Source organism: Typha angustifolia, chromosome 12 (assembly GCF_048772165.1).
Source record: "Typha angustifolia cultivar Huaian chromosome 12, ASM4877216v1, whole genome shotgun sequence".
Lineage (NCBI taxonomy): Eukaryota > Viridiplantae > Streptophyta > Magnoliopsida > Poales > Typhaceae > Typha > Typha angustifolia.
Genome location: NC_133250.1, coordinates 1,805,829 through 1,831,918, shown reverse-complemented (window position 1 = coordinate 1,831,918; position 26,090 = coordinate 1,805,829). Strand labels below are relative to the sequence as shown.

Genomic DNA, 26,090 nt, shown 5'->3' with positions numbered 1-26,090 from the left:
CCCTATAACTTTGTTGTTTAGAAAAGTTTCTTGATATCATATATGTTTTTCTTTCTGTGGTTATTTTGATCTATATCTTTTTATCATGTTAAGTGGTGATGATGTCTCTTCATCAACAATTATCTTCTTCCCTAGAATATAGAACATTCGGCATAAAACTCATTACCTTTTTCTTTTCTAGGAGAATTGGAATTTTGAGATGATGGATGAGAACCTTAATTTTATTAAGGAATAGTTAGTTAGAGCAGAAAGGAAGATACCATCTCTCTCTTTCTTTCTCTTCCATCCTTATCCTTATCCAACACATTTGCAAGATCTTACTATATTTTTCTCATTTAGCGCGGTCATAAATAATCACGAGCTCGGGAGACTCAAGTTCAGCTCGATCAAGCTCTGCTTGTATATATGAAATGAGTTAAGCTTAGCGTATTAGGTTATGCTTGAATTTAATTTCAGGTCATGCTTGAACACAAATCGACTTAATCAGGCCCAATTCAATAAGACTCAAAGTCTACTATTACTATTATATAATGTATAAATATTATATATATATAGTTACTAGGAATTAATAATTAATGCTTCAAGCATGATTCAATTCAAGCTAGATTTAATATTAAATCCACTTAATGAGCAGCTTAATTATGATTTAGACACTAACTCCGGTAGAAATAAGATTGAGTTGAAATTAATCAATCTAATTTGCATCAGCTGAACTTGTTGGCATTTTCATCTAAATTTAAATGCAGATTTTATTAGTGTTTATTGAAAACTTCATTAAAAAGGAGAGGGAGAAAAAAAAAATGTAAGGTACTATTTACCTTCGCAGTTGCCATTACCGCTCGCCACTTGTTGTCGCTTGAGTTAGTTGCTAGAGTTCATACTATCGTCAGGTGCCCTAGCTTGAGGGAGGGAGGAAGAAAGAAAGAGGAGAGAGAGAGGGTAGGTTTAAAAATTTAAGTTATGGATTCAAATCTCTCTCCCCCTCAGGCTAGATCACCCAATGAGAATGAGAACCCGAGCAACGAGCTGCGACAGCAACCTCAACGATGAGTTGAGACGAAGCTACTAGGAGGAGTGCTATGCTGCACCCCTTGTGTCACATCCTGGTACACCGTCAGCACGGTTGATGAAATTTTTTTGGATTAGGTTTACTTCGGTCAAAAACTCTTAAACAAAAAAATTTATTTAAAAAATAAAAAAATTCCATCACACGTGATAATAGTTCATCCCATCATTAGAACCCTAACCTCCATGCTCTCTCATCCATCATTACTACCTATGGGACCCTCGATCATCATTCCTACTCCACGGTCAATTTGTCACCATCCTAACCGTCCATCCACAAATCGACGGTTTCGATTACATCGAATAAGTTCGAGAATAACGAACTCTTTATTTCGTAGGATAAATTTTATCCGCACCGTACACTTTATCCTCTTCCTTCTGCTCTCTGTCTCTGATATAAAAGAGGGGATTCTAAACTTATATTTTCTCTCTCGATCCTGATTCGATGATGCTGTTGGATTGCTTCCTCTCTCACTCCCCGCTACTTCTTCAGCTACCTTAAATCCCCAAGCCACGGATTTCTTTCGTTAATTGTTGTAAGATTCTTACCCAAAACTCCAATTTTTGGATTTCGTATTAAATTATACTTGCGGGTTGAATATCAAGACATCGGCTTATTGGTGAGGGTGATATAGATGGATTGGTTGTTGGTGTATCAGGGTTTTAAGGTTTCTTTCGGTTGGTGTGGGTGGGGAGTGTGCAAATTTGACTATTAAACATTTATTTTGTTTTATGTCATAGTAATTTTAGTTTCTCTTGTCGTTTTACTATTCTATAAAGATTCGCAAAGCAAAAATCCTTACAATTTGTGTCATTACACTATTACAGGGCATCTGACATGTTCAATTAAATAATTATAAGTACTTGTATTGTTGGTGACCTTAGAGACCCTGTTTGGGAACCCCAAATCCATGGAATTCAATTGTTTGGAATATATTTTCTTCAAATATGTTGTTTGAAACCATTAATTGACGAGATTTAAATTGATTTTAGTGGATTTGGATGGATTTCAGTAAGTGCAATGCAATTTACTGATACGAGGTTGAATTTGGGTGGACTTCATTTCTGAATGAAATCAATTGAAATCCGACTAGAATTGGTTCCAAACATACCGGTACTTAGTTCTTGATTTTGCTTTCTACTCTTTATGTGATATGGATCTATTTGCAATAAAGAATTTGATGTATTGTTGAGCTCTTTTCTTCTTTTTGCCAGGACTTTTGTCATGGCTGATAACCAGCCAGCTGCTACACTCTTTGATTCGACAACCTGTAAGATACGACAACTTCAGCAGGTGTTCTCTGAACTTGAACGACATAGTGCCATCTCTTTGAATTTGAAATGGAGAGAACTTGAAGAACATTTTCATGGGCTTGAGAAGTCATTGAAGAAAAGGTTTTGTGAATTGGAAGATAGGGAAAATGAATACTTGGGAAAGGTCACGGAGTCCCACAAGATGTTGGGAAAGTGTGAAGCTGCAGTTGTGGCTAAGGAGCTTGTGTCATTGGATCGACTGCAAGATAAAAGAGATGCGGCACTAGCTGAAATGTTTGAGAAATATAGAATATCAAATTTGGAACCTACTCTTAATTGTGCAAGCAATGGCATACCTGATGGTTCTTTGGAAGAAAATTCTGATATTAAGGCTACCAAATTTGACTCGGAAGATGTGATATTTATTGAAGAAGCTGGTGGAGATGTTAAGCCTCAGTCAGAACTTATGGCTCTATGTGAAGAAATGAATGCCAAAGGGCTTCATAAGTTCATATCAGACAATCGTAAGAATCTGGCCTCCATCCGCGAGGAAGTCCCAGATGCACTAAAAGGTGCACCTGATCCTTTTTCTCTAGTGTTGAATTCCCTGAATGACTTCTACTTTGGAGAAAATCTAGGATTAGGTGGAAAAAGAGATGGGATGCTTTTGGGCATGCGGAGGACTTGTCTCATGTTAATGGAATCCCTTGGAGAATTGCTGGCTGATGATGCTGTAACTAGTTCACTTTCAAAAAATTTAATGCTTACATCAGATGTTAAAGAGCAAGCAAAGGTGATTGCTTCTGACTGGAAGCTAAAACTAGATGTTCTTGATATTGATGCCAGCAGTGGGAATTCATTGGAAGCTCATGCGTTTCTCCAGCTTCTGGCTACTTTTGATATTGTATCTGAATTTGATGACGATGAACTATGCAAACTGGTACCATCTGTCAGCCGACGTCGTCAAACATGTGAACTATGTCAATCACTTGGGTTGTCTCAAAAGATGCCAGGTTGGCCTCATATTATGTCAAAGTCATACATATTTTTCAAAAGTAATTTGATATGATTATTTATTTTTTCATTCGATATACTGTAACTTTACCTACCTTCTTTAGATGTCTTGAATAAAATTACATATAAAAGAATGAGAGACTAATGCTGCTGTACTTAATTTCATGATATGATATTTTCATTTTACTGATGTATATTACCAAGGATAAGAGGAACCTAATCTGATAAGTTACATTTCTATTGCCTGTTTGAGGTGGTTTTTATGTCTTTTAGGAGTATAATTATATGGATGAGTCTGCTGCCTCGATTTGTATAATTGTAGGATTCATCCTTTATTTTGTGTATCAATTTAACTAATGCTTCTGGTACTATTGCCTATTGACTGCTAATCTACTATTCATTTGCTTTTCTCTTCTTATCAAATTATAATTCCTCAGGTGTGATACAAGTGCTACTGGATACTGGAAGGCAAATAGATGCCATTAATCTGGCATATGCATTTGGGCTGACGGAGCAATTCGAACCAGTTCCCTTACTGAAAGCATACTTGAAGGAGGTGAGGAAGGTATCTTACATCAAGGCCGGAAACATGTCTCCTGGAGCACAGGTAGATTGTAATTTCTAGCTTGCCATTTTTCATTCCTTATGAGTTGACTAACCACATTTTGGGTCTGATGCATTGATCTAACAACTGTCTGAATTTGTCAAGTTCTGCTTATGGAGGGTCCTTATACCACATCATACAATTGTTGTTATTACTTCTGAAAAAATCCCTAGACACACGTATGTATCTAAACACTAGGCAATGATATCGCTCGTTCGCTTAAGTAAAAGTCCGAAGAAATATTAAGAACGAAAGCAGAGATGAACGCAAAGATTTTAACGTGGAAAAACCCAATCAGAAAAAAAACACGTATCCAAACTCGGATCAAAACCAATCACTATGATAGTAGCAGTTACAAGACTGACTCACAAAACAATCCGTCGATCCAAACGACTTTGTTCCTCTCAGTCTTGCTCACTAGAACCCACGATTCACTGCTTCTCGTGATTGATGTCCAATCTCAGTAGCTTTCGAGATTGATCTTTCGTCTAGGTAGTCCTTAATACAAAAGATTAAATTCTTGTAGATGAGTGGAATCTTGTTCGTTGAAGAACCAATGTAGCCTCAAGAAGTCTCCTTCAATAATACTTCTTCAACTACCCTAGAGATAGAGCATCACAATCCTTATATATGATCTCCAAGATAGAGCTAAATCCAAGTCTTATCCGTACTCACAAAAGTTCAAGATTTTCAAACTTCGTTGGTGCGTTCGAACAGCGTTCGAACGGCCTGACTTGATCTCAGGTGTGTTCGAACGGGCCTAAGTGCGTTCGAACGCGACAGCTTGAATTCTTTAGGTTGCGTTCGAACGCGTTTGTGAACGCTGCTCTCGGTCTGTGTGAACGCAGTACCCGCGTTCGAATGCGTTTGTGAACGCGGCTCTCGGTCTGTGTGAACGCAGTATCCGCATTCGAACGCGTTTGTGAATGCACTGCGTTCGAACGCGTTTGTGAAACGCGGTCTGAACTCAACAGCTTTTCTCCAATAATCTTGCAATTCTTCAAACCAGAGATATTCTAGACTTGTATAAAGCTTATATACATGTAAAAATACATTTAGAATATTTTGTACACAATTGCCAACAATTAAAAACCTAACAACTTCCAATTTTCGCAGGACAAATTTGTTATAGATTTGTTTATATGTATTGTTCTGCACATCTCAGTGAATAATCTTAATCATATTAGTTCAACTCAATTTACAATTGATGATTCTAACTTCTTAGTGTATAACATTTTAACTTTTCATTTTGGATTGTAACTATTCTTGCAAGACCTTAGTACTGCATTGTTCTACTCTTCTGCTCGTCTAGTCTTGAGGACTTTCATGTTTAGGGATGCTGACTTTGCAGTTGCATGCATACTTCAATGAAATAAATAAATCTAAGGACCTGACTCAGTAGTTTCGAACGACTGAATTTGAAAACCATTGAATCTGAGGTACTTCTGCCTGGCAGCTATTTGACATCGTGACTCATGAGAAGTCATTTTAAATTTTGATGACTAGGGTAGTATGGGATTAGGGATGTTTATCTTGTCTAGAGATGCATATTTTCTTCTTTGTTGCGAGTTTTTGCTTGTGATTGGTCATTTCTGTTTGAGAAGAAGATGCTTTGCCAAGTTCCGCATGAACATACCATGCAGTTTCAGTCTATTATTGAGCTGCACTATTTAATTTTTGTTTATACCTTCTTCAGTCTGCATATTTTGTAAACATTCTTTGGTTTGACTAATATCATCCTCCGTAACTCATGCAAAGGTTTAATTTACCACTAAGTTTTGAAGTTCCATGATAATACTTTCAGTTTAGTTTGTGTCATGAATTTCATGATTGCAGCCTTGATTTTATCTGATTGTATGACCACTCTTAGCCCACTTTGTTTTATTTTCAGGTAGACTTGGGAGAAATATAAACTAACTTGCTTTCTGTCATGATTGTTTTCTTTTCATTTTATTATATACTCAGTTTATGTTTGTAAGTAATTTTGCCTTTATACTTGTTATTTCAGGACGAAATGAATGAACATGAGCTGTCTTCCCTTAAAGCCATTATCAAGTGCATTGAGGAGCATAAACTTGAGGAGCAATGCCCTGTAGATCCACTCCAGAAACGAGTCATTCAGCTTGAGAAAGCCAAGGCTGACAAAAGGAGGACTGCTGAAGCAGCAAAACCTCAATCCAAGAGGGCTTGTGCTAATGGTTTGACCTACACATCCCGTGTTACCAACTTCCCTAACAAAAGCTTCTACCAAGCAACTACTGAAAGGCATCCATATCCACATGGCAGACAATATGCATACCCTGCAGAAACCCGTTACCCAACACTGGTAGGTTCGACTCCCTACATCTCTCCTACAAATACAACATACTATAGAAATGGCTATCAGATTCAGTACCAGCCCCCTATATATACTGACAGAGAGAGACGGGCAACTGAGATGTTCTCTAACTGTTAAGTCTTAACCTGCAGGGTCCTGTAGTTTATTAATTTAGTAGTCTCAGTAGTTCCAAAAGGAAAAAGAAAAACAAGAGAAGATAGTTCTGTTCCTTGTGTTTTGTTCATTGCGTGTAATGAAAATCCTATAATTTTTATCCTTTCGACTGATGAGATATGTTACTACTAATGAGTAGTCATAGTTTCACTGTACATGCTGTTCTTGTCCATCATCGCTAAGTTCATTTTCAGGATGTCTTGTACTAGAATGATTATTTTGTCTATTTTGAATATAGATCCAAGTTTTACTACTGTCTATAAATGGTTCCAGCTAGTCTCGGAACAGTTCATCATCTTCGGGATCATGAACATGGAATTAAGCTGGTAGTGTTTGATCGATAGACAATCTCCTGTTTGTGAAACAGTTTGCAAACTTCCACCGAAGATTTTTTCTCTGAAGACTAAAACTAGATTTCTTTATTATCCAAGCTTGTTTGCTCTTGAATGGATGTTTTCTGGTTCTCAATGCCATTCACTAGAAGATTTATGTGTCCATATCTATGCACTTTTCTTGCATCCTGAGGTGCATTTTGTCGACATGATACACCTCGTTCATTTTAACTGATTTCTAAAGCTTGCTGGAGATTATAGAGGTAAAAATATTGACCTTCTGTTGTTTTTTGTTGGTCAAGTGCTCTTGGAGCATAGTTTACTTGAGTTGATTCAGCATAGGAAAGGCGTATATATAGTTCTGGAGAACGCCCAATGCAACAATAAGAGGCCAACAAAGCTACAGTACTTGTATGAAACCATAGACCTCGTGAGCCTCTTAACTTTTAACTGCATTAAGGCCATTCTAATCTCCTGTAGTCCTTCCTAGAGGATTCCACTATTGCATGTTTCCATTTCACAAAAATATGTAACTCTTTTATATGATCGAGTTCTTCGTAAAAACCAACAAGAACTTATAACCATGAATTCTTATTCAATCGCTGTACATGCAACCTGTTTTACTGGTAGCTAAACAAACTTAACAATTAATCTCGCCTGGTCTGAGATTATCCTGCCATTCTAAAATTAGCATTTATATTTATACAATAGAGTAAATTTAGTTTTTGTGTTATGGAAAAACAAAGAATCGACTAATTTCTAATGTAAATAAAATAAAGGTTAAGAACCTCTGGCATGTGAAGTAGGTCGAAATATAGTTGCCCTAAAGAAAAATGATGCTCTATGTGCTGGCACAATCTTTTGATATTTCTATATGAGAATCACATTTCCGAACAAAAGAAAGTATAGAAGAAGAGAGGAAAAACTAAGAGAGAAATAAAAGTTGCTTTGATGTGAAATTTTCATAGGCTTATAAGTGTTAAGAAGCTTTTAAAATTCTTTAATCCCTTATAACCTTGGTGTTAATTAAACACATGGTATTTGAAAATTTTCATAGGTTGTGATTTAAATTTCTTTATTTACTAATTTTAAATTCTTTTGAATTCTTCAATCAATAACATAACCAACATCTTACTGACTACTATTCCATCTAGTTCATCCTATAATATACACGTATCTAGTATTTAGTTTATAAATGAAATGTTACAATTAGTATATCATTAGCTAATTGTCATCTGGTAAGCTATATCCGAAGCAAATTTGTCAGACAAGGATACTGTCAAAGTTGCATTATTTGAGAACTAAGATAAGGATTAGAAAAAACAAACACTAACAACCACAAGATTGATATCAATTGTATTAAAGACAGATCTTATATTTTGAAAGAAATCATGAATGAATCGAGCAAAGCGTGTAGAAATACCAAATTTCTCAGTAGCATTATCTGAAATTAAACTTGAAATATGCCACTCTGAGATGGAAAATAACAAAGACTTGAGAAATTCTGCAAAACCACCACCTGAAAATGGATTGGCAATAAGAAACACTCTTACAGAGAAATGAGCAATAATAGACAAACAGATAAAAGGAAACATACAAAAGAAGAAGTAAATCCAAAAGAAATGAGAAACAATCCATATAAGTAATGCAACAATAGTCCCTTCCATGATTTCCCCCTGATGCCAGTTCTTAATCGCTCGTCTCATATCTGTCAGATGATGTCGTATCTATGGTTCCTGTAACACCTGATCATTAGCAAGGACTTGAGTTCAGAACAATCTCCAGTTGGGGAGTTCGGGCAGAGAAGCACTACTCAATGGCAATGTCCAGCAGTAGCTCATCATCAAAAGAAGGATCTATCGTTCCCCTCCAGAAGGGTCTTCATCTAGCTTTGCTCTCCTCTAGAGAATCTTTCTCTGATTACTGTCTAACATCAAAAGTTGATCGTCATTGTTCAGTTTATCAGGAAATCACACTTCTTGGCTAAAACATTCAAAAAGATTTGAATTCTATGTGTAGTAATTAATATTCACTCAATTTCTTCTTTTCAGAACCTGAGAGAATGAGAGAAACAAACCATTTGACATAGATCTATAGAAAAGGAAAAGACAATGAAGAAATGTACATCAAAGGACGAGCAGAAAAATCATTGTAATATTGCGATAAATTAAATGTTAAAGACACTGGGAAAGAACTGATACCAGTGGGCGGCCTCTGTGTTTTGTTGGAGTAAAAGTTGTTAATTACTCCTTGTTGTAACTTCTGATAGTTACATCTCAGATGTGCTGAATCTTGGGCCAATCTGGAGCTGAATCTTTTAGGCACCTCTCCTCCAACTCTGGAGGACACTTATATAACGTCAGTCCTCCTAGGGATGATGATAGATTTGGCAGCGACTGGAGGAGATTCCAACACTTATCTATGTACAGAAATTCAAGAGAGAAGAGGCTTTGCAGGTCTACAAGCGGGAACAGCAGAGAGTATTCCACATGCAGTATTTGCAGTGAGGTGCGGTTATTCAACACCCATTACAACTTTCAATATGGACTTCTTGGGCTTTATCGCAACTTTCAGTAGGAGGCCGAGATGCATCTCAGTGGCACAGTACATAGCAGCAAGAGATCGTCAATGAAAAGTTGGTCTACTATTAGGGAAGGGGATGAGGAAGAGGGGGAGGAGGAACGAAATCCTTCCACTAGTAACGCCAACGACGGCGATGATGAAGCTGATGTAACTAACTTGGGGCATTTTTTGAGCTTGTAAACCCCCAGTGATTCTACCTATTGAAATCAAGAAGAGATTGAGAGAAAATATTTAGAATTTTGTATTCATTTTCTCGTCTTCTTACAAGTCAAGCTAGGCTTTTATAAATAGCCAGCTAACAAACTAACTGCCCAACGGATGAGGAAAAAAAACTACTGTGATAGCCTAACCAACTTCATTTTCTTTCTAGCTTTAAACAACCATCAACCCGCTCCGAACTCAAATCATAGAATAAGCTGCGGTCTTCTGGATCCAGGAGATCCCAATCCTGAATAATGAGGGATTGCAGTGACGGAGGGAAGAACCTTCCTGATGTTGATCGCCTCTGCAGCTTCGGACATCCTGTCACTGTGAGTTTCTTGAGAGAGGTGATTTTCTCGAATTCCTCGATGGGTAGATGCGTCAGCTTTCCACAGTCAATGATGGCAACATTCTTAAGAGATGTAAAAAGTTCAGTTTGAAGTAACAGACCCTCAGCCAGCGACACGAGGCCTTCACAACGGTAGATATATAGTGAAGAAAGAGATGATGTTGATGATGAAGATGAAAGTGACGATGACATGCTTAGGCAGTTGGTGTTTCCTCCCTGCCACAGTTCTGGTAGAGTAGTCCAATTTACATATCGTATAATCAATTTTCTTAAGCCACAAGGCAGATTGGGAAACACACTCAGGTTGGGGCATTCATGGATACATAGACTTTTCAAACATGGAAGCCATTGGGTCGTCTTGGCTCCTCCATAGAACTCTTCTAGTGCTGGCAATTCTGTCAAATTTAGCTCTCGCAATGACGGGAAAATGCTAACTTCAGTTCCCCCATCAAGTGCACTGCCAACTCGCTTTACCGAATCCATCCTTTCAAGTTGTAGGGACTCAAGGTAGGGTAGCTGCCCAAGAGGTGGCAGGTCGTTCCATCCTGTGCAATTGTAAAGAGTAATAGATACTACTTTCGATAGAGATTGAAGAGTTATCCAGTGTGGGCTCATACGACCCATATAACTTTTTATTTCCAAATTCTTGAGATTGGAATGTGGTTCAAGGGCGACAAGGACCTGCTCATCAACCTCCGGGCTTCCACTGCTGCAATGGGGATCCCACTCTAACATCAGTTTGCGGAGGTGCTGTTTGTCTTTCAAATTAGCTTCAACGACATCGTCAGTCCTTTTTACCTTCTCCAGATTCTTAATGCCTAGTTCACGTAGTTGTCCCAAGTTTTTCAAATGTAAAATATTTTTCCCATTATCCTCAACACTGAACCTCTCCAAAATCTGAAGTGAGGACAGTCTCCCTATACCAGAAAATTTGCAGCTAGAATGAATGGGTGTAGTTAGGCGTCTAAGGTTGATAAGGTTGTTGATGCAATCCGGTGGCAATAACTCTTCCAAACAAGGATAATCTTTTTCGTAGAACAAGAATTGGAGATGGTAAAGCTTATTCACCAATTCAGGAAATTGATAATGATGACTATGTAAGTAGCGAAGGAGTTTTAGGTTACTAATAAAGTCATTACTGATATTCAAATCAAACGATTTCAATACGCGTAGGGCCTTCAGACTTTTGAGCTTCTTAGGAAAGTCATCAGAGATGGGATTAAATCTTCTTAGGAGAAGAAGGGTTCGCAAGCGTTTGAGTTTGGTGATTTCATGTAGTATAGGTGGAGTAATAAGAGAAACAGTGATGGATAAGTGGCGTATAGTGTTAGGGATTAGTGTGGTCTGAGTACTCTCTCCAATTATAAAACATTCACCTATAGAAACATATGTTGCAAGATCATGTAACAGATCGTGCATGACATAGTATGTGTTTTGTCCATGGGTTTTACGATCAAAGAATGATTTCCCTACTAGATCATTCAAGTACTCCTCCCCTATATCCTCTAGTCGTCTATTTCGATTTATGGGCTCCGGAACCAAACCTAGAGCCACCCACATACAGACAAGTTTCTCCTTATCAAACTCATAATCTTGAGGAAATATGCTACAGAATCTGAAGCAGGGTTTCAAGTGTGAAGGGAGATGCTGATAACTTAATCTGAGAGCTGGCATGATATCATTCTCGTCTTGATTTAGTTCCCATATTTCACTATTTAGGATTCTTTCCCAGTGCTCATCATTTAAATTGGTCTTCAATATCCATCCCACGGTCTTTGCAGCTAAAGGAGAACCCTTTAGCTTTTTCGCAATTCTACTTCCAATGTCTAGCAGTTTTTTGTGATCGTTAGGGTCCACATCACCAAATGCACAATCCTTAAAGAGCTTCCAATAATCTTCTTCATTCAAACCTTTTAAGAATAAAGATTCTGGGGTACTCGTCATCATCTCTGCAACCTCTTTCATCCGAGTTGTTAATAAGATCATACTTCCACGCTTTACTGAACTGAAAGGTTTTAGTAAGTCATCCCAACTTTTTGCGTTTTGATCATTCCAGACATCATCCAACACAAGCAGAACTTTTTTTGACTTCAAACTTTTTAAGAGCTCTTGTTGAAGCAATTGAAGATTATCAGTGGTACGGTTTCCATTAACCACAAGTTCAAGAATTGTTTTGGTAAGCAAGGGCATATCAGAAGTATTAGAGACACAGACCCACACTCTCTTTTCAAAGTGCTTCTCTATATTCTCATCATTATAAACAAGCTGAGCAAGAGTGGTCTTCCCAATCCCTCCAACCCCAATAATAGGTAGAATAGAAAAATTCCTGCTATCAGATGCAGAACTGGAATTTAACAGTTTGCTTATTATCATTTGTTTCTCATCATCTCTCCCGACCAATTTGTGGACAACAGGTAAAAGGGAAGTAGTATTACTGCTACTCGTGTTCAAAGGTTGGTTATCTTTTGAGGTGGCCACCAGATTAAGGAAAGGCCCCATTTCAGTAGCAAGCCTATCTAACCCCTTCACAACCTCTTTTAACTTTTTCAAAGTGTGATCCTTATGCTCGGCACGCTGAAAAAAAGTATTGACGGAAGAGGTAGCACCACTCACCTTGCTCTTTTTCCCCTTGATTTCTTTTTCCAGTCGAAGGTACTCCACCTCATCTTTCAAGTCCTCTGCCTCATCCATAGCGTTTCTAAACTGCCATAGCCATTCCTCCAGCGCTGGGTTCTTCTCCTTGATATGGCCGCCGCTATCGACAGTCTCCAGCAAAGCTTTGATCTGAGGAAGGGCCTGCTCCAGTCTTTTCCGCTCCGCCTTAAGGCCGAGCTGCCACTTATACTGGTCTTCGGCGTAAGAGATCAGGTAAGTGATCACGTTTCTAGCGACCGTCAATTCCACCGCCATTTTGGAAGCCTTCCTCTCCCTTCTTCCTCACAATTAAAGAGTAGAACAAACAGAATTGATAGCTCTACTTCTACCAATCCTTCCCTCTCCCTCTCCCTCTCCCTCTCCCTCTTTTAATACAAGACTCATATGGGCTGTTGGCAAGAGTAACGCATGCTCAACTGTCGGATGCGAATATCTCCAATAGCCTTCGTCGGTATATATTATTCTAATGCAATTTGGCAAGTGGGTAAATCGAAATGTCCACTCTGATAAACAAACCCAAAAAAGAAAAAAAAATTCAAAGAAGAGAGAGAGAGAGGCAAAGACAGGATGCAATGGTGGCAGTCAATGGCTTGCATCCTTGTTGAGAAGAAAAGAATGAAAAAAATTCTTTGGGTTTCTCCAGCATCAACTACCTTCAAGAGCCTCTAAGCTCTCTCTCCTATCGCCCCTGATGCATGTTCCTTCCAATTCTAGTTGACTCTGGGATCATGTCCTAATCATCGAACATGTCGTCATGTGTATGATAAGATACAAATGTTGCATGGAAAATTTCATGATGTATAGATGAAGCATGCATGAGCCAAAACCATAACTGTAATTACGTTGAGAAATATAAATATTTAATGTATAGATTCTTCTTGAATGATGTTGGAAGCTAAGATTTCGAAATCCCTTATTTGGAAGTCTACTTCTTGATCTAAAGTTTGAAATTTATGCCTACTCTTAGAAAACTTCGTTTTCTTAAATGTATATCCCTAGACAGGAGTTTTATTTATCCAATTTTTTTATTATCTTTTTGCAATAAAAAGAAAAAGGAAATGAAAAACAAACTTGGTAGTTGGATGCATCTATTGCGATGAGATTATGAGAACCAAGTTTTCCTACCAACCTTGACCCATTCTTCTGCAACCAATCTCAATTGTTGTTCTTCTTAACAGATTAGTGGAAGTCAAACGTGTTTTATTTCCTACTAATCTAGACTGTATACCAAACAAATGAGCAAGTTGGCATAATGTTTATAAAGGCTTTGAAGGCACGCAAGCAACTACCGGTGCAAGTTGGTGTGCATTACTCGGTCAACGCTTATACTGATGCTTAGTAGAAGACACGCTAAAATCCCAATAAAAGATATCAAGTATTGTATACCAAACTAGTAACATGGTGTCCATGATAAAGTAATGAGTTCAAAGTGGAATTATGTTGCAAATTAATGGGAGTAAAACCATATCAAGAAAGCAGCAACTACACAGTGAGTAGGAGGATTTCTAGTCGGCAAAGCGCAATTAAACAACTTGCGTGTATAGCTCTTGAGAAAATAGATATACCTGTATATTTAAAACCCTAGGCACTATTCTCAATCCGTTACCAAAGTAAATAAAATGTGGAATACTAATCAACGAATCATGCAAAAAAAAAAATCTCAAATGGATAAAAAACCAATCACTAATAAATTGTAGCAGTTTATAAAACTTTATCTAATACAATCTTAATCGCTAGACTCCACGATTCACCATTTTTTCTTAATTAATTTTCGATATCAGTAACTCTCGAGATTGATTTTTCATTTTGATGACTCTTAAGATGAATCATTTTAATGTAGAAAACGATTAAACCTTTCGTCGGTGAAAAAAGTTGTTTCTTTAAAGACATCTTATTAAAGTAATAATCGACAGCCACTAGGATTAGTGCATCATAACCTTATATACCTTATGAAGATAAGGCTAAATCTTAGTCAAATTAGGTCTCACGAATTCTCAGATTTTACGAGTTCTGCAACCCCGTTGAAACACAAAATCATCCTCGTTCAAACGATCTGACTTGAATCTCTATATCTTCAAACGGTAGCCAATATGTGTTTGAACGGCCAAAAATTTATTTTTGTATTTTCGAACGGCTTCTAATGCTTTCTAGGGTGCATTCGAATGGCCAAAAACTTGACTTTTTAACTTCGAACAATTTACAAGGTGTATTCGAACACACTTCGAATGACATAACTTATTTGTTTCAAATTTAAAAATCTTCAAACCAAATCTTATAACACTTGTAGATATATCCGTATACATAATACATGTATAGAAAAATAATTAGAATATTTTATACATATTTACCAACACTAAAAAGCTAGCAACCTCTCCCTGTAGCAATTTATAATAGTTTTTAGTTTTACAAATATTGCAACGAATAATAGATAAGCATGTGCACAAGTTTGTAAAATTTAGTGCAACAACCCTGTGAAACAGGAGTGATTCCTAATTTAAAATAATCACAACAGGGAAGAGTAAAGAGAATAATTCTAATCGAAACGAATAAGAAGATTATGTTTAATTTATATATACTAAGAGATAGACATTTACATGTGATCACAGTTACCAGTATATCTAATCATATCAAAAATATATTACACATTGTCAACTGTCGGATGGAAAGAAATCCAATAGCCTTCGCCAGCTATATATTATTCGAATGCAATTTGGCAAGTGGGTAAATGATCAAAATGTTTACTCTGATAAGCAAAGCCAAAAAAAAAAAACATAAAAGAAGAGAGATAGAGAAGCAAAACTAGGTCGGCATGGTTTCTAGTTAGCCCACGTTAGCTTTCATCCTTGTCTTTAAGAAAAAAATAGAAAGGGATTGGACGACGTGCAGGAGGCAACACAGCGATGGTGGACGACGGCAGCAGAGACATGGATGTCGATGACAGCCGTGCGTTGTATTAGATTTTGTATTTCGCTTTTGTGTACAATGTCTAAATCGACATATTTATTTTATTACGTGTGAGCACGATATAAGAAATTAAGAAACTTTTACTCACATGCGATTGGCACAATGCATTCAGGGCTGACATAAGAGCATTCTACAAATATTTGATTACTTTTAGAATGTTTTCAGTGAAAACTGAGCATTCTAAAGGAATTTGATCGGTTCCACAATGAGTCAACCAATACTATCCATTGCTTATACATGGCACGCCTTCTACATAGTCCCTCGACCACCAACCGCTGGTCAACAATCATAGCGGACTTCAAGAGAGGGTAAATCCCAGCGGTAGAATCACCTGCTCGTCACCCGGCGAATAGCATGATCGATGGTCCGCCACTACAGACTATAAACTCCAGTCGTAAGCCCATCATATACGTTTTTATTGCATATCGATATGACTATCTAAGCTCGCGGCTCTACATCATCGCACCATTGTACAGTAACTCATGAGTCGTCGCTCACAGATACTCTTATTTTGCATCATTGGGTACTGCTAGTTCTACATCATCCTATTCTTAGCTTAAACACTTTATAGGGGTCGAGTCTCACTAATAAATAGTAAATTGCCTATTGCTAGGCAAAATGGTTGCCTGATAATTTAGGATTCACATACTAAGATCTCAAGTATGGGCCATACTATAAATATCTCCCGCCCCTAACCCTAGCCGGGAAGATGTTTATCGAGACACATAAATCACCCCCTTTAAAGTCATGCGCGTCTGTAAGTGGCATGACAAGGTGAACATGGCTAGCATAACATACTTGTAAGAAAAGGATATTTAAGCATGCGTATGAATGTATATCATAATTAAATTAATAAAAGTTATGTCAAGCAACATGTTAATCAAACATGTTTCACTATGATACATGAATTAGCAGGTCATAGATGCTCATGTTGTCACTCATCACATCAAGCGATAATTCAAGAATTGTTAGATCATTTGTTTAGATTCGCAAAAATTCTTGGCAATAAGTTTTCTTTACTTAATCATGGCCGGCTCCAGGTGAGTGCCGGTCCTAGGGTGCTCTACGACAGAACCACTAGGTCAGCACCAATTTCTAAATTTATGGGTAGAGAAAGACGGTACAAAAAATAATACTAAAAATAACAGTAAGGGAGAAAAGCCGGGCTTAGGCACTGCCAGTCCAAGAATTAATAAGAAAAAACCCGAAAAGGCTCAGGCTAACGAGCAAGGCCAAACCCAGCCCGAGCGGCAGTCCCAAGCCTAATCGGCTGGGGCACTGCAACAGAGGGGAGAGACCTCCTCCCCTCCCCCTTCTACAAACATGGACACCACACCACGAGGGGGGAGAGCCTAGCTGGCGGCCAACCGCCGCCGCATTACTGAAGGCAGAGAGGAGGATAAAAGTGTCACGCCCGAAGCGTCATGCCGTCATTGACTAGAAAAGAAAGAGCGAGGTAGGACTCACTGACGACGATGACTTTGCTGATCCGACCATGGCAACGACAACCATGACGACGATCGGATGGAGAGGGGAAATAATGAAAAGAGAAGGAGGGTGAGGGGAGTGAACAGAAGGGAGAGAAAGAAATAGAGAGAAAGAGAAGGGAGAGCGGCGTCCCACTGCCCAAGGTCTGCCCTCCGTGCATGCTTACGGTGGCATGCGTAGTGAGGGGAGGGCCTAGCCCCCCTCCCTCTCCCTTGGCGTGACAAAGGCACCCCTTTGTCATGCCAGGGATGGCCAAGGAAGAAGGGAGGCGGGGGGGGGGGTTGTGCGTGCCCCGCCCCTCCCCTTTTTTTTTTAAATTCTGGATGTTACAACTTCCTTGTTTGCGAAACAATTTGCAAACTTCCGTTGAAGATTTTGAATTTGCTCACCTTATATTGAGCTTTTCTGTGAACACTAAAACTAGTTTTCTTTATTATCCAAGCTTGTTTGCTCTTGAATGAATGTTTTCTAGTTCTCAATGCCATTCACTAGAAGATTTATGTGTCCATTTCTATGCACTTTTCTTGCATCCTGAGGTGCATTTTGCTGACATGATACACATCGTTCATTTTAACTGATTTCTAAAGCTTGCCAGAGATTATAGAGTTAAAAGTATTCACCTTCTGTTGTTTTTTGTTGGTCAAGTGATCTTGGAGCATAATCTACTACTTGAGTTGATTCAGGATAGGAAAGACGTTTGTATAGTTATGGAGAACGCCAAATGCAACCATTAGAGGCCCACAAAAGCTACAGTAGTTGTATGAAATAATAGACCTTGTGAACCTCTAAATTTTAACTGCCATTGCAATCTCCTGTAGTCCTTCCTAGAGTATTCCATTATTGCATGCTCCCATTTCATAAAAATATATTGTAAACATAGTAGATAGCGATCTATTAGGCATGAGAATTATGGCGTAGCATAATTGTAGGGGTTGGTTCTATGTATAGATAAAAGGATCCGATTGTATATAATCATGAAGATATATTCTGTTGTACACCCTACCATGTATCATTGTCTATATAAAGAGAACGACACCCCTCAGGGGATTTTGTGGCTAATAGCTTCTCTGACTTGGTATCAGAGCCAGATCCCATCTCCTTCGCCATGACTTCTTCCGATCTCGCTTCCAACACCGCCAACACCCTGGTCTCCTCCCCGAGCGCCTTCATCATGACCACCACTTCTTCTTCTTTTGCCAACGCCATTACTTGTAGGCTAACCCGCACCAATTTCCTTCTATGAAAGGCCCAAGTAGTCCCTATCCTTCGGGGCATCCAGCTCTTTGGCTATCTCGACGGCACCACTTCCATGCCGCCAGCCACGGTGACCGAAGGGACTGGCACCGTCGCCAGGCAGGTGGAAAACCTTGCCCGCGTCAATTGGATATCTTCATGATCCTATACAATCGGATCCTTTTATCTATACATAGAACCAATCCCCTACAATTATGCTACGCCATAATTCTCATGCCTAATAGTTTGCAAACTTCCATCGAAAGATTTTGAATCTGCTCCCTTATACAGAGTTTTTCTCTGAAGACTAAAACTAGTTTTCTTTATTATCCAAGCTTGTTTGCTCTTGAATGGATGTTTTCTGGTTCTCAATGCCATTCACTAGAAGATTTATGTGTCCATTTCTATGCACTTTTCTTGCATCCTGAGGTGCATTTTGCTGAGATGATACACATCATTCATTTTAACTGATTTCTAAAGCTTGCTGGAGATCATAGAGGTAAAAGTATTAGCCTTCTGTTGTTTTCTGTTGGTCTAAGTGCTCTTAGAGCATGGTTTATGCAACAATAAGAAGCCAACTAAAGCTACAGTAGTTGTATGAAAAATAGCCTTTGTGAACCTCTAAATTTTAACTGCATTGCCATTAATGCCATTCCAATGTTTCTATTTCACAAAAATATATAACTCTTTTATATGTTCAAGTTCTTAAAAACCAACAAGAACTTATAACGCTGTACATGTGGCCTGTTTTACTGGTAGTTAAACAAACCTGGCAAACTAATCTCATTGCGTCTGAGACGTAGCATTGATTATCCTGCCATTCTTAAACTTTTCTCAAGTAAAACTAAAACTAAATGATCGTTTATGCTTCTTTTCTTATAAAACAACCTAGCCAGCCTAACACAACACAAGGCCTTTACATTGTTGGTTTTAATTCTAAAATTTAGCATTTATATTTATACAATTGAGTAAATTTAGTATCTGTGTTATAAAAAAATAAATTACAAGTAATTCTTAGTATAAATAAAATAAAATATTAAGAACCGCACTTAAAATAATATAAAAAGAAACACAAGGGGGAAAAAAAATTAAAAAATGCTTTCATGTTGATGTGAATTTTCAATAGGCTAATAGGGTATTTATAAGTATTTAGAAGCTTTTTTATAATTCAGTAAATCCTTGCAAACCCTGTATTAAATCAACCCATAGCATTTCAAAATATAGTCAGAACATTTTCACTAAGCTATTAAAAAATTTTATTGGTTGTGATTTCAATTCTATTGAATTCTTAAATCAATAACATAACCAACATCTTACTGACCATTATGTATCTGTGTTATACAATTGAGTAAATTTAGTATCTGTGTTATGAAAATTTAGTATCTGAGTAAATTTAGTATCTGTGTTAGGGTCCACACCACCAACTGTAACACCTGTTCATTAGCAAGGATTTGAGTTCAGAACAATCTCCAGTTAGGGAGCTCGGGCAGAGAAGCACTACTCAATGGCAATGTCCAGCAGTAGCTTGTCATCAAGAGAAGGATCTATCGTTCCCCTCCAGAAGGATGTTCATCGAGCTTTGTTCCCCTCTAGAGATTCTTCCTCTAGCTTCATTTCCTCAGGTTTCCTCTAGCTATTGTTTACAATCAAAAGTTGATCGTCATTGTTCATTTTATCAGGAAATCACACTTCTTGGCTAAAACATTCAAAAGATTTGAATTCTATCTGTAGTAATTAATATTCACTCAACTTCTTCTTCTCAGAAATTAAGAGAATGAGAGAAACAAACCATTTGACATAGATCTATAGGAAAGGAAAAGACAATGAAGAAATGTGCATCAAAGGTCGAGGAGAAAAATCATTGTAATATCGAAGATAAATTAAATGTTAAAGACACTGGGAAAGGCTGATACCTGTGGTTGGCCTCTGTGTTTTGCTACAGTAAAAGTTGCTAAATCCTCCTTGTCGTAACGTCCGATAGTTACATTGGGAATGTGCTGAATTTTGGGCCAATCTGGACCTGAATCTTGTAGGCACCTCTCCTCCAACTCGGAAGAACAGCCATATAACGTCAGTGTTTCTAGGGATGATGGAAGTTCTGGCAGTGACTGGAGATTCCTATACCTGTGTATGCTCAGATATTGAAGAGAAGGGAGGCTTTGCAGGTCCACAAGCGAGAACAGCCGAGAGTATCGATCACAATAGATGCTTTCAAGTGAGGTGCGGTTATTCAACACCCATTCTTTTAGTGCTGAGGAATATCGGACTTCATCACAACTTTCAATATGGACTACTTGGGTTTCAAAGATAACCAAAATTTGGAGGGAAATATATTTCAGTGGCCCAATACATAGCAGAAAGAGATCGTCAATAAAAAGGTGTTTTACTATTAGGGAAGAGGATGAGGAGGAGGGGGAGGAGCGAGGTTCTTCCACTAGTAACGCTGACGGCGATGTTGAAGCTGATGTAACTAACTTGGGGCATCTTTCCACCCATAGCTCCTCGAGGGATGAGAGGGCTTGTAAACCCCCCAGTGATTCTAGCTCTGAGCAATCCCTAATCCGCAAATATTTTAGAGCTTTCCATCTTCCAAACACTTCAGCCGAGGGAAGGGATTTGATGTTTGCCCAACCCCACAAACCCAAAAAATGGAGTAAGTTGAAGTCTTCCAGATCCTGGAAATCCCAATCCTGAATAAAGAGGGATTGCAGTGACGGAGGGAAGAACCTTCCTGATGTTGATCGCCTCTGCAGCTTCGGACAACCCCATACCTCGAGATCCTTGAGAGAGGGGAATTTATCGAATTGCCCAATGGGTAAATGCGTCAGCTTTCCACAGTCAATGATGGAAACCTTCTCAAGAGATGTAAAAAGTTCAGTTTGAAGTAATAGACCATCAGCTAGCGACTCGAGGCCTTCACAATGGCGGATATGCAGTAAAGAAAGAGATGATGTTGACCATGATGAAGACGAAAGTGGCGATGACATGCTTAGGGCATTGGTGTTCCCCCCCAGCCACAGTTTTGGTAAAGCAGTCCAATTTACAACTTCTATACGCAATTTTCTTAAGCCACAAGGTAGATTGGGAAACACACTCAGGTTGGGGCATTTACTGATCTCTAGACTTTCCAAACGTGGAAGCCATTGGGCCTTCTCGGCTCCTCCATAGAACTCTTGTAGTGCCGGCAATTCTCCCAAACTTAGTTCTAGCAATGATGGGAAAATGCTAGCTTCAGTTCCCCCATCGGGTGCACTGCCAACTCGCTTTACCGAAATCATCCTTTCAAGTCGTAGGAACTCAAGATAGGGTAGCTGCCCAAGAGGTGGCAGGTCCTTCCATCCTTCGCAATTGCAAAGAGTAATAGATACTATGTTCGATAGAGATTGAAGAGTTATCCAATGTGGGCTCCTGCAGCCCATATAACATTTTATGTTCAGATTCTGGAGATTGGAATGTGGTTCAAGAGCGTCGAGTACCTGCTCATCAACCTCGGGGCATCCACTGCTGCAATCGGAATCCCACTCTAACGTCAGTGTGCGGAGGTGCTGTTTGTCTTTCAAATTAGCTTCGACGACATCGTCAGTCCTTTTTACCTTCTCCAGATTCTTAATGCCTAGTTCACGGAGTTCTCCCAAGTTTTTCAAATCTAACATATTTTTCCCATTATCCTCAACACTGAACTTCTTCAAAATCTGAAGTGAGGACAGTCTCCCTAGACCAGAAAATTTGCCGCTTTCAGAATTGGGTGTAGTTAGGCGTCTAAGGTTGATAAGGTTTTGGATGCAATCTAATGGCAATAACTCTCTTTCCAAAAACGGACTATCGTTTTGGTAGTGCAAGAATCGGAGGTGGTAAAGCTTATTCACTGATTCAGGAACTTGATTATTAATACGATGATGACTATGTAAGTAGCGAAGGAGTTTTAGGTTACTAATAGAGTCATCAGTGATACAAAAAGCAGATGATTCCAATATGCGTAGGGCCCTCAGCCCTTTGAGCTCCTTAGGAAAGTCAATAAAGATGGGATTAAATCCTTTTGGGAGAAGAAGGGTTCGCAAGTGTTTGAGTTTGGCGATTTCATGTAGTATAGGTGGAGTAAGAGAAGTATTGATGGATAAGTGGCGTATAGTATTAGGGATAAGTGTGGTCTGAGTAATCTCTCCAATTCTAAAACATTCACCAACAGAAACAGAGGTTGCAAGGTCATGTAACAAATCGTGCATGACATAGTATGTTCCACTGAAACCGTATTTTTGACAATCAAAAAATGATTTCCCCACTAGATCATTCATGTAATCATCTCCTATATCCTCTGGTCGTTCATTTCCATTTTTAGGCTCCTGAAGCAGACCTAGAGCCATCCACATATAGACAAGTTTCTCCTTATCAAACTCATAATCTTGAGGAAATATGCTACAGAATCTAAAGCAGGGCTTCAAGTGTGAAGGGAGATGCTGATAACTTAATCTCAGAGCTGGCATGATGTCGTTCTCGCCTTGATCTAGTTTCCATATTTCACTATTTAAGATTCTTTCCCAGTGCTCATCATTTAAATTGGTCTTCAATATCCATCCCACGGTCTTTGCAGCTAAAGGAGAACCTTTTAGCTTTTTGGCAATTCTACTTCCAATATCTTTCAATTTTTTGTGATCGTTAGGGTCCACACCACCAAATGCACAATCCTTAAAGAACTCCCAATAATCTTCTTTATTCAAACGTTTTAAGAATATAGGTTCCATGGCACCCGTCATCATCTTTGCAACATTTTCCATCCGAGTTGTTAATAAGATCATGCTTCCACGCTCTACTGAACTGAAAGGTTTTAGTAAGTCATCCCAACTTTTTGAATTTTGATCATTCCAGACATCATCCAACACAAGCAGAACTTTTTTTGACCTCAAATTCTTTAAGAGCTCTTGTTGAAGAAATTGAAGATTATCAGTGGTCTGTTTTTCATTAACCACAAGTTCAAGAATTCTTCTGGTAAGCAAGGGCACATCAAAAGTATTAGAGACACAGACCCACACCCTCGTGTTAAAGTGCTTCTCTATGTTCTCATCATTGTAAACAAGCTGAGCAAGAGTAGTCTTCCCAATCCCTCCAACCCCAACAATAGGTAGAATAGAAAAATTCCTGCTATCAGATGCAGAACTGGAATTTAACAGTTTGCTTATTATCATTTGTTTCTCATCATCTCTCCCGACCAATTTGTGGAAAACAGGTAAAAGGGAAGTAGTATTACGGCTACTCGTGTTCAAAGGTTGCTTATCTTTTGAGGTGGCCACCAGATTAAGGAAAGGCCCCATTTCAGTAACAAGCCTATCTAACCCCTTCACAACCTCTTTTAACCTTTTTAAAGTGGGATCCTTATGCACGGCCCACTTAAAAAAAGTATTGACGGAAGATGTAGCATCACTCACCTTGCTCTTTTTCCCCTCGATTTCTTTCTCCAGTCGCTGGTACTCCACCTCATCTTTAAAATCCTCTGCCTCGTCCACCGCATCTCTAAACTGCCACAGCCATTCCTCCAGTGCTGTGTTCTTCTCCTTGATATGGTCGCCGCTATCGACAGTCTCCAGCAAAGCTTTGATCTGAGGAAGGGCCTGCTCCAGTCTTTTGCTCTTCGCCTTAAGGCCGAGCTGCCACTTGTACTGGTCTTTGGCGTAGGACATCAGGTAGGTGATCACGTTACTAACGGCGCTCGACGCGAACCATCCACCAACTATCATTCCCACCGGCATTTTGGAAGCCCTCCTCTCCCTTCTTCCGCACAAGTTCAGAGTATAACAACCAGAATTGATAGCTCAGCTTCTATCAATCCTTCCCTCTTCCTCTCCCCCTTTTCATACAAGACTCATTTGGGCTTTTGGCAGAGTAACGCATACTCAACCGTCGGATGGGAATAGCCTTCGATAGATGTATATTATTCTAACGCAACTTTGACCGGTGCGTAAATCGACATGTCCACTCTGATAAGGAAAGCCAGAAGAGAGAGACAGAGAGAAGCAAAGCCAGGACGGCATGGTGGTAGACTCGTAGTCAATGGCGCCTTTTGGTTTATCGTTAGGGACGGCATGGTGGTAGACTTGTAGTCAACGGCGCCTTTTGGTTTCTCGTTAGTCATCAACTTTTAACATAAATTATATTGTGACCCAACAGCTATTAGTGCTCATAAATATTTTTACTTTAGAATATAAATATTATTTATTAAAATTACATTTTACATTACACATTAACATAATTACTAATTTATTCTTGATATCTATTCCAACAATATACTTTACATCAAATCAAATAATATTCATTATAATTTTATAAATAATAAAAAATATTTTTCTATTTTTTTACTTTATAATTATATTAAATATAATTATACATATTTATTTTATAATATAAGTGAACATAAGAATAGTTATTTATATAATAAATACCTTATTTTGGGAATAATAAAAAACACTTATTCTGGAATTGATCTTATTCCTAAAATAAATGAGACGTAAAAAAATAGTAAAGTAAGGGAATGGATAAACAGGAGATGAGCACCAATGCTGGACAACATGAAAAAGGCAATGCAACGATGGTGAATGACATGTAGGAGATACATAAACATTAGGCAACAAACATGTGGATGATGTGCAAGAGGCACAAAAAGATGAAGCTTGGACGATGACAACCACATTGTATTAGATTTTATATTTTGCATATTACGAATCAGATCTGGACCGATTCACTTAGTAGAAATTTTTTGATGTTGGTAGCTTCGTGAGTCTCGAATCTAAACTGTGAAGATAGGTCAAAACTGGAAAGAAATAGAAATACTGACATTGCTGCAATCGTCAAAGGGTGGCGGACAGCTATTGGATAGTGGAGATCGGCCTTAAAGATGGGTGGCTTATGGAGGTAGATGGTTGCTAGGTTTAGAAATAGAATTATGGTTACTATGTTAGATCTACTCCTATGAAAATAAACAACAGCGATTAAAAGAATAAATGTGAAATAATAAAATAGCTAAACCAATATTCATTTCATGATAATAAGTAAACCATAATAACTTATTTATAGGAGTAGAGTCATAGTGGGTCGAATCCAATTCGCCCTACTTGGTTACATATGTGAATTATACACTTTAATATAAATTTGAAAGTACTAAGCAAAATCAATTAACTAGACTTGACTCGACTTAGCCTAACTAACTCGCTCCTCGTAATTAGATCATATCAATCCACCACGCTTTCGATATCTTATCCTCAAAGTGACTAGTCATTTATGTCCTTGTACTTGTATAATCTTGCAGGCTAGTCGGAGGACTCTAGTTCTTCTTCTTCAAGACTGCCTAAGAACATGACATGAGTTGACTAACGCTTACACTTATGACTAGGAGAAAAGTGATCATCACTGTAGAAGCAGAAGCCCTTCTTCCTACGGTCTTCCAAGTTATTTGGCACCACGTGTGATCTATTGTCATTTCTACTGGGCCATTTGTGCGAGCTAGTTGGGGTAGGTAAAACCTCTAGTGAGCCTTGGGCTTACGTCATCTTCCTTCTCTCTGCCTTGCTAATTTGGTTTAGCTGATCAAATTTGAATCCATCAGAATCGCTAGTGAGAGGGTGCCAATGGTTTGTAATACACATCACATGTTACCAACTTCCCTGTCAAAAGCTTCTACCAAGCAACTGAAAAAACTTGACCCTTACGAGATAAGGAACACTATAAATGATACTTTGCTAAGCGGAAGACAAGAATAAAGCAATAACAAATAAAATAAATTTAACATGGAAAAACCCTTGTTAACCAAGGATAAAAAAAACTACATACCTCTTCCATGAGTTAAAACCAAGCACTAAGAATATTGCGGTT

At 38.4% G+C, this 26,090-nt stretch overlaps 3 protein-coding genes across 7 annotated transcripts; 1 reads left to right on the top strand and 2 right to left on the bottom strand.

Moving 5' to 3' along the window:
- The first annotated feature begins 1,206 nt into the window (after nt 1-1,206).
- Nucleotides 1,207-6,624, top strand: LOC140772336 (FRIGIDA-like protein 3). 3 transcript variants are annotated; one of them, XM_073114362.1, is made up of 5 exons: nt 1,207-1,601; nt 2,079-2,179; nt 2,281-3,332; nt 3,771-3,940; nt 5,946-6,624. In XM_073114362.1, the coding sequence occupies exons 3-5, from the start codon at nt 2,291-2,293 to the stop codon at nt 6,390-6,392; spliced, it is 1,659 nt and encodes a 552-aa protein (XP_072970463.1). In that variant the 5' UTR covers nt 1,207-1,601; nt 2,079-2,179; nt 2,281-2,290; the 3' UTR covers nt 6,393-6,624. The 3 variants fall into 3 exon arrangements, with proteins under 3 accessions (XP_072970463.1, XP_072970461.1, XP_072970462.1); XM_073114360.1 differs by having other exon boundaries at nt 2,059-2,179; XM_073114361.1 differs by lacking the exon at nt 2,079-2,179 and having other exon boundaries at nt 1,208-1,601.
- Nucleotides 6,625-8,266: 1,642 nt separating this feature from the next.
- Nucleotides 8,267-24,390, bottom strand: LOC140772738 (putative disease resistance protein RGA3). Of its 3 annotated transcripts, none has more exons than XM_073114950.1 (2): nt 20,147-24,390; nt 8,267-8,687 (listed from the first exon to the last, which is right to left on the bottom strand). In XM_073114950.1, the coding sequence occupies exons 1-2, from the start codon at nt 23,972-23,974 to the stop codon at nt 8,646-8,648; spliced, it is 3,870 nt and encodes a 1,289-aa protein (XP_072971051.1). In that variant the 5' UTR covers nt 23,975-24,390; the 3' UTR covers nt 8,267-8,645. The 3 variants fall into 3 exon arrangements, with proteins under 3 accessions (XP_072971051.1, XP_072971053.1, XP_072971052.1); XM_073114952.1 differs by having other exon boundaries at nt 8,267-8,683; nt 20,147-24,389; XM_073114951.1 differs by lacking the exon at nt 8,267-8,687 and adding an exon at nt 12,817-19,866.
- LOC140772740 (putative disease resistance protein RGA3) lies at nt 8,963-12,500 on the bottom strand. The gene has a single exon (XM_073114953.1). It carries the CDS (start codon nt 12,390-12,392, stop codon nt 9,699-9,701), a length of 2,694 nt encoding a protein of 897 aa, XP_072971054.1. The 5' UTR covers nt 12,393-12,500; the 3' UTR covers nt 8,963-9,698.
- Nucleotides 24,391-26,090: the final 1,700 nt, after the last annotated feature.